Source organism: Arachis ipaensis, chromosome B10, assembly GCF_000816755.2.
Source record: "Arachis ipaensis cultivar K30076 chromosome B10, Araip1.1, whole genome shotgun sequence".
NCBI lineage: Eukaryota > Viridiplantae > Streptophyta > Magnoliopsida > Fabales > Fabaceae > Arachis > Arachis ipaensis.
This window is the reverse complement of record NC_029794.2, coordinates 123287994-123296941: the sequence shown is the minus strand read 5'-3', so window position 1 is coordinate 123296941 and position 8948 is coordinate 123287994. Positions and strand designations below refer to the sequence as shown.

The window sequence follows — 8948 nt, the reverse complement described above, 5'->3', positions numbered from 1 at the left end:
ACCCTAAGATTGTTCCATAAAAACCGTCATTGGGCAATGCAAAAATGGATGTGAATTAGATTCTGAATTTGCCCCACATAACACAAACTTAAGGGGTAAGCACACTTGCCCTTATAAATTGATGTCCAACATGGCTTGATTACTATTATTTGAGAACCTATTTGAAGTTGGTGTTTACAGTCTATCATTGATATGTTTACTTATTGCAGATTGTTGTGGAACCTTGTTATTTAATTTTGTATCATTCAGGTCTACAACTCATGGAAGGAGACCAACTATTCAACACAATGGTGCTATGAAAATTATATACAGGTGCTATTCTTTTTCTAGAAACTAATCTATGCTACATCAGTATTTAGCAAACTAGAAAGTAGTATTCAGTTACACATAGCTGTGCATAGTTGAATAAATTGATTATTTGAATAATGATATCATCTTTTAAGGTGATAGTGAAAGTTGTGGGAAAATAATTCATTATGTCAGTATTCTTTTCTCCCTTCTTAATGACTTTTTTCAAAACATATTCATACTTTGGTACTCAGATGTGCTGGTCTTTGTAGAATATATTTCTTATAACTTTTTAATCTTTGTAACTTTGATCTTCAGGTAAGGAGTATGAAACGGGCTAGGGATGTCCGTGATCAACTCGCAGGTCTTCTAGAGCGGGTTGAGATTGAACTAACGTCAAATTCTAGCGATTTGGATGCCATCAAGAAATCCATAACATCTGGTAAACTTAGTAAAATAAATAATTACTTGTATTGGCAATCCTCACTCAATCTACTGCATTCACTGTTTAACCAATGCAGGATTTTTCCCACATTCTGCACGACTGCAAAAGAATGGATCATATCGAACTGTTAAACATCCACAGACTGTTAACATACATCCTAGTTCGGGGCTGGCACAGGTATTTTGGTGTTTTTGCATTTCTGATGTCTCGCTAGTGTCATCTGTGGTTTTAGTGTGCTGCTGCCTTCCCCATTTCTAATTATTCAAAAACTTACCGTCATATAATTAATGACTATCTTTTTTCTAATCCTATGTTTCTTATGCCGCTCATGTTATCCATATGGCATTGTGCAACTCCATTTCGAACGCTTGCTAAGTTATACTTAACTAAATACTAACCTTTAGCTATATAACAAATGGACCCTTAACAATGAGAAATTATACACACACCATAAAACATTAGTGGCAAGGCAATATAGGGTGCTATTATTTGAAAAGCTAGTTTGTTAAGATTTTCCAAAAAAGCTAAAACCTTATCGTTTTAATTTTTGTTATTTTATAAAAATTTATATAAATATGTGAAAACTGATTTTTTCAGTTAAAAGAAAAATACTGGTTGTGTAAAAATAAAAAATAACAATAGTCGTACAAACACACCCATATTTTGGTATGGTCTTTCATCAGAAATTCTTTCAAGTTCAGCAAATGCATTTGAAGCATAGACAAACAGGAAAGTTACAAGATCCGCTAAAACTAAAATCAAAGTGCTTGTGGGAATCACAGCCAATGTAAACCGTCGTCAGAATGGTCATGATTAAATAGTAAATTGGCATTGGACCAAACAGTTGTGGTTTCCCTATAGTGGGCCAAGATCTTGGAACTGCTAGAAACTTGCCACAATGCTTTATATTTATACAATGTGAGCGAAAACTAAGATTGCCGCAAATGAGCTATGACATGATCCACGGAATCAACAAATAACAAGAAATAACGTTGAGGGCAACAGAACAGATATTTCCAGATTTGACAATTGACACCACCTAGATCTTGATCACAAAATCAAAACTTTCCATACTCATTAATCAATCCATCCTGGGTCCAGTCCCAAAATTCATAAAAATAGAACCAACAGAATCCTATGGTACAATGGAGAGGTGACGTCGAAGGTTCATAGGGAAAAGAACTTTGCTTGGAAGAAAATTCATGGTTTTTAGTACCCAAAAGCACTATAATTACTCACAAGGAAGAAATGCATAGCATATCTTTTAAGACTCTAATTGATGACCAAGTCTTAAGCAGTGTTAGTCATTTTAAACATGTGGAGTAATCCAGAAGAGTATACTCCTTTTGGTTTGCATTTTCTCATGTGATGCATTAAATAACCATATGTTGCACTGTATTGTTTTGGCTTCCTTGTCACTATGGCACATGTATTTTGGGCTATGTTTTAACTGTTAAATTATAGAAGACATCAATTGATACCTGATTTCAGGCAACTTAAAAGCAATCTAAAAACTTTATGTTGCATGTATTTGCATTCACCTTAACACCCAAATGAAGTAGGGATTGGTGTGCTTGTTACAAATATCTAAGTTGTTTTTTGTTTGCATTTCATAGGTTCTTCCAAGATGGGTTGTATATCATGAACTAGTGCTTACAACCAAAGAATATATGAGACAGGTATTATTAACGTTCAAATGAGTTATGTTTTATGACATCATTGATTGGATTTTTGTCATTAGCTGATACATGATGCTCAAATTGCAGGTCACTGAATTAAAGCCAGAGTGGTTGGTGGAGATAGCTCCTCACTATTACCAGCTCAAGGATGTTGAAGACGGTATGCTTTCTTTCTCTTTTATCTTTAATATCTCCATTCCATATTTTTAGGAAGTCAACTCACATTTCCCCAAGCTTTACCATGATTTTAAATATTGGGATTTTTAAAATATTCACCTTTTAATCAAGCTTTGTTTGTAATAAAGATCATGTAGAATTAGAATGCTTAACATGTTTGCAAAGGTTCTCATCATAAGTTTGTGGACGGTACTTCCTCATATTTTTCTTTGTGGCTTATTCCAATTTTGGATGCAGCTCTGTGATATATCTTTGGCATAATAGTTTAATTTTATTTATTTATTGATTATTATTATTATTATTATTTTGGATGGAGAGAATCTTTTTTCTTGAGCGTGAGAACAATTCCTCGTGTTAATACAAGTATTGTTTAGTTTTCATTTGTTGGACTGGATGAAGGAATTTGATGGCTTGCGATCTGGTACATTTTGATTTAAGCTAAGCTGTGGACACTTTATGAATGGATAGTCAGTTAGCAAGTTTATTATTTGTCCCTCGTCTTAGTGTTGCTTGCAATTGTCAACCTGGTAGTAGGAACTATTCTTGGTCCATGTGACAATTCTTTGGATATGCATATTCAGTAGATTCAGTTTCCATCCATATGATAACTGTCAACTTTTAGTTGTAATAAGCTTACCAAGCAAACTAAGTTCACTAGTTATATGAGGTGTCTTGATCAATCAAACACACAGCCATATGAAGCAGCCTTTATTTTGTTGATTATTATAACAATAGTACTTTATTGATGTGTGCCAATTACGTAGATTATAACTAGACAATCCTCTACCATTTTTTTATTTGTTTGATTTGTCAAATCAAATTTTGTTGCAGCTGGTTCCAAGAAAATGCCCCGTGGAGAAGGACGTGCACAATAGGACAGGCTGCTGATGACACATCGTTACAGATGCTGTGCTAGCTGGAAATACTCATGGTGTTTTCTTGGAGACCAAAAAATATCGTAGTGAAACTTGGTAGAAGCGGCACACTGTAAATATTGTTTTTGCTGTACTATACAGAGCATTGCTGTAATAATTTCATCACCTGTTGAAAATTAGCCTTAAGCATAGTAACCTTCCATGTCGCACTTGCATCCTTGGTGTGTAGGTTATATATACTTGTATCTAGAATCTTGATAGCTGAGTGGGAGTAATTTAAACATGTCATTTAACTATAGAGAATTTGTCATTTTAGGCTTCAGTTTCAACTTTAGGTGACAACTGACAAGTGGGTCTGATCTGGTTCGTTATTGTGTTGCTGCTTTAATGTTGTATAAGCCATTGCTTGAAAGCGGGTTGCATTTTCCTTAGCAGCATGTAGTTCTACTGCACATAACCATGCATATTTCGTTTGATTTGGCAAATACCATTGCAATGATGTAATCTATTTTCTTTTTGGGGTCAACAATACTGTACCTTGACATTCCTTATTTTGCCTGGAATGAATGCTGCCAAATGTTGCTTTCACTTCTTTCTATTTTACCATGTTAATGCTACAGTAAAATATAGATGTTGTAGAACACTGATGAAAGAAATACATGTTATACTTGCCTGATTTAAAAATAATTGAGACATGGACCGAAAATAATAAAATAATTGCAAAACTCTGGCAAAATGCGAGAATTGTAACATTAAAAGTCAAAATATTCTACTTATAATGCACCTTTTCAAACTAAATTCCATACTCAACGAAGTAAATTTAAATATAATTTTTGAAAAACTTAAAATATGATTATTTAAAATGAGGAATAATTCACCCCTAATTTTTCTAAACTCTCTCAAGTCTAAATTATATTAAATAAACTATAAATTGATTTCAATTTTTAAGATTTCAAAAGGTAAATTATGTTAATTTTCTCCCTTTATTTATTATTAGAAAATATTTTATTGTCATTTTTTTTATAATTTTATACGGTATCTCACAATCTAACTGCATAAAAACAAATCCATTGCAAATTTTAACTCCATTATCTAGAATATGGAGGTTTAAACAAAACCAGCGCAGCCTGTTTTCTTTTTTTTTTTTCTTGGGCTTGTCAGGGCAGCCTGTTGATGTTTGAGTTTGTTCACAAAATCTTAATCCGAACACTCAGCTTCGCAGTTTACACTTACCACTAGGGGTGAAAAAAGGTCAGGCGGCCTGTCAGGGATCTACAGCCTGACCTGTGTTTGGCCTGGCTTGACTTAGCCTGTTATAAAATAGGTACATGCTCAAATTATTATAAAAACCTTATTATATTAAATATGACATTTTACGTATAAATATGTTTATTAAAAAATATTTTTTTAAATAATATTTTTATTTTTGTAAAAAAAATTAACAGGTCTTTTAACAGGCTTCATGCCAGGCCAGGCTGAATAACAGGCCAGACTTAGTACTTTAAAAAAAACCTATAGTAGGCTGCAGATCAAGCTCAGGCCAATCAGGCCAATCAACTACATGACAGGTCAGGCCTGTTAAGAACAAAGCCTGACCTAGCCTGACCTGTGTCTACCGCTACTTACCACTCTTGTTTCAACTTCACATCTCGAAAACCCGCCGGAAAAAAAATTTAAAAAAAGTCGACCAAAATCACTTTGCATGCATATTAATTTCAAGGAAAAATGATTACTCATTTTTTGAGACGCCATACTATGATTCATTCAATCCAACAACGAAAAAACTATTATGCCTAAGATAACTCTTTTATTAAATAAATTTGGAGAATAGCTAAAACATGCGGCTATCTTAAGATTCCTAAGAGCATCTCCAATACTAGTTTTAATTTTAATTTTATTGAGTTCTATAAGATGACACATAGACATTTGTAGGACTATATATCATAAATAGTAATTTAAAATTAAAATAAAATTTGCTCCCCCAATATTTAGTATTAATTCAATTAGAATTTTATATTATTTTTAATTATTTTATCAACATAATTATATGAATAACAAAATTTTATTGGTTCTCTATTAAAGTGATACCATATCTCTAGTTTCATTTCATCAATCAACTCCAATGCAGATTTCAATTCTAAGTTAATTCACTTTTTGAAAGTATCAAAACTAATATTCTAAAAACAAACTCTTGAAAATGCTCTAATATATATTTTACTGCTCAATGCTAAAAACACCAAAATTTAGAAATACACTAGTCTTGAGTCTTCTCAAGCATATTCAATATAGCAAATTGAAAAGCTACCGGAAACGGGAAATGACTAAACTTCTTCCATGTTTGTTGGTTAATACCTGACAACACCTGAGGAAAGGAACATTTCTACCTCAAACATGAGATCTCAACTTTGCTTGCTGGGTCTGGGAGGTCCAAAATAATTTGTTAACAATCCCATTAACGAAAACCTGGAGTTTAGATTAACATCTAGTCAGCACTTTCGACAGTCAAGAATAAAATAGCAAAGAATTTATAATATGCAGAAATTCACGCCAATAACCAATTATATGACGGTTCATGTTTACATAAGGATGAAAAAATGAAGGAAAAATAAAATCAATGAAGAAAATACTGGTCAAAGATTATAGTAACGTCAAATATTAATACTACTTATGGAGCACTAATTATTTTCTATGGGTGTGGGACTGGAATGAGATTTATGTAGGTATCGGTTCCCCACAAATTGCTATCAGCAATTTTCGTATTTCAAAAACACTATGTACACACCCAAAATCAAACACTGAATTAGCAAACATGTATTTATGTATAAATACATGTGTTGTTTAGCTCATTTCAATGTGTATTTTGTATTTCAATATGTGTTCTATACGAGTGGCTAATTTGGATTGATTTTTGGTGTACACGTAGCAGGGTTGTTTCTATTTACTAACAAATCACGGATAGCAATTTCATATTGCTACACCATAAATGGAGAGTGATTTCACTATGATCCCCAAAACTGCTATTAGCAATTAGCTATTAGCTATTCACGATTTATTCCATTGGAAATCAATATCAGTGATTTGTCTTCTCTCCCATATTAAAGCAAATTACCTCATCATGCCATTTATCGGAACTAACACATTATCTCTCCCATATTAAATTTAGAGAAAGCCTGAATTAATTTAGTGTGTAGCACAAGCAGCATTTTTCATTAGTGAGCATATATACTAGACCTTAAGATGCCATTCTACGACTACACATGTAAGACATCAAGACAAAACAAAATTATTTCTCCACGACGAGATGAGTTACCAACTCTAATTAATTAACTTATTTTCACTATTGAAATATAACTTGTAAACTATGTTCAGTACTTTTCTCCAATGGCATATGAACTATAAACCTAGATTATTACTAACCTACAGGACCCTAACATGTCAACAGGATCCATCATACAGGCTCGCATCGCACTTATGTAGTTCTAAGGGGAGAAACCTAAGTCTGGTTGATTAATCGCATCTCTCAGACCAGAGCAAGATTAATAGAGCAGTTAACTCTTAAGAGTCCGTTTTGATTGAAGAGGATTTGTTCTCAGATGATGAGGTGATGACCTAGATTTCCATCAATTTAAACATGATTGCAGTGGTAGTGTAAGGTTTTGGACAGTTGATCTCTATCTCTGGCTTTTGTCCTCTGTTTACTGACAGACACTTGAAGTGTAATTATGTCATGTATATATCATAAGCTAAGTTGAGAACAAATCCAAGAGCTTTTATAATCATTGCTTCACATGCTATACAACGAAGGATTTGAATTGGAAGAAGACTACATGACTCAAGTTTGCAGAACAAATATTCAGCTGAATCTGACAGACAGTATCAACCCTGATTGTGATCCATACAAACATAAAGGCTAATAATTGTTATCTACTATCAATTCTAATCCAACTAAGTTCATTAAGCTATCGAAGTAAGCTTTCAAGTCCGATTCTTTCATTTTTCCTATAATTTTAATTTTTCAAGAAATATTAATTTCCCTAAGTTCATATATTTCATAAACTACGATAAATTTTGTGGAATATGCACTAGCTTCAATTCCAAAACAGAACTAACATTCTTAGGTTATTGCTCTATTAACGACGCAATTAACCAGATACATAGATCTGAAAGTACAAATTCAAATTCAAATTCAAATTCAAATTCAAATTAAAGTTCAAATGGATGAGAAGGAGAAGGAAACTGACATCATAGCCATCATGACTTGCTTGAGATCGTTCTCGACGTTCCTCATGTTGGCGACGGATTGGGCGCAGAATATGAGAGCGAGCCATGAGCCTAGCTTGTACCTGAACATGACGCCGGCGACGCCGAATATGACGGCGATGAAGCCGGCATAGTCTATCGGAAGGTCTTGCGGCGCCACCGCCGGCGCCACATATGGCCGAGCCGCCGCTGGCATACGCGGATCGTTCCCGTGAGACGACGACATCTCTGATCTCCGATCTCTCGCTCTGATTGGTTCTGACTTTCTTTAATCTGTTTATGACTTTATGCCTGCACTTATATACATTGTTTTGTTTTACGGAAAATTACTTAAACGACCTTACAGAGATTTAATTATTGAATGAGATTTAGGCTTGTTTGGGTGACTTAAAAAAAAAATCTTTTTTTGAGTTATTTTTTTAAAAGATTTTATGGAGAAATAAAAGTAATTTTATGTTTGGATATCTTACGTAAAATGTTTGGGTGACTTCAAAAAAAATTCTTTTTTCGAGTTATTTTTTTAAAAAATTTTATGGAGAAGTAAATGTAATTTTATGTTTAGATATCTTATGTAAAAAGATATTTTTATCTATCAATTATATTTGGGTATAACAATATAAAAGTATTTTTTTGTTTATTTATTACATAAAAAATATCTTTTTTTAAGGAAAAATGATCTTTTAAAAAAAGATGTAAATTACAGCTTCTCAAAAACGATATTTTTTTTAATTTTTCTAGTGCTTTTACTTTTACTACTAGAAATTTACCAAACACGCTAAATACATACATAAGAATCTAATGAATAAATTTATCATTATTTTTGTTTAAAAATATAAAAAATTATAGTACAATATTATTATGTAATTAATAATAATAATAATTTTATTTTATTTTATTTTAGTTTTGGATGGAAGCTTGTTATGTCTAATGGAGAGAAACGTTAGAGATTGATTTGTACATTAATTTTTTTTTGGGACTAAAATATCCGTTTCTAAAATCTTTAGGACTGATCTAGGTAATTACTGACGGAAAATAAACTGGGACTGATTTGTCTGTCAGAATAAAATTTTAGGAATTGATCTATGTATCAATTTTTTTTAGGGACTAAAATATCCGTTTTTAAAATTTTTGGGGATTGATTTGGATAATTACTCTTAAATTTTTTATTAAAAACACAAATATATTTTTTATTTTTTATAATTTTTTTTAATTGAATTTCTTCTT

At 32.4% G+C, this 8948-nt stretch overlaps 2 protein-coding genes across 5 annotated transcripts in view; one reads left to right on the top strand and one right to left on the bottom strand.

The window, feature by feature from the left end:
* Positions 1-4052, top strand: part of LOC107622500 (pre-mRNA-splicing factor ATP-dependent RNA helicase DEAH1-like) — a 14884-nt gene extending 10832 nt beyond the window's left edge. For 2 of the 4 annotated variants that reach the window (XM_021113585.1, XM_021113586.1), the window contains 6 exons: positions 250-312; positions 607-730; positions 810-910; positions 2350-2412; positions 2500-2572; positions 3421-4052. In XM_021113585.1, coding sequence (XP_020969244.1) covers positions 250-312; positions 607-730; positions 810-910; positions 2350-2412; positions 2500-2572; positions 3421-3464 — 468 coding nt within the window. In that variant the 3' untranslated portion in view covers positions 3465-4052. Of the gene's footprint in view, positions 1-209; positions 313-606; positions 911-2349; positions 2413-2499; positions 2573-3420 lie in introns of those variants that run through there. The other 2 variants (XR_002355681.1, XR_002355682.1) reach the window with 2 other exon arrangements.
* On the bottom strand, positions 5541-8054 carry LOC107622499 (protein Asterix). Its single transcript, XM_016324423.2, has 2 exons — positions 7706-8054; positions 5541-5927 (listed from the first exon to the last, which is right to left on the bottom strand). Exons 1-2 carry the CDS (start codon positions 7948-7950, stop codon positions 5864-5866), a joined length of 309 nt encoding a protein of 102 aa, XP_016179909.1. The 5' UTR covers positions 7951-8054; the 3' UTR covers positions 5541-5863.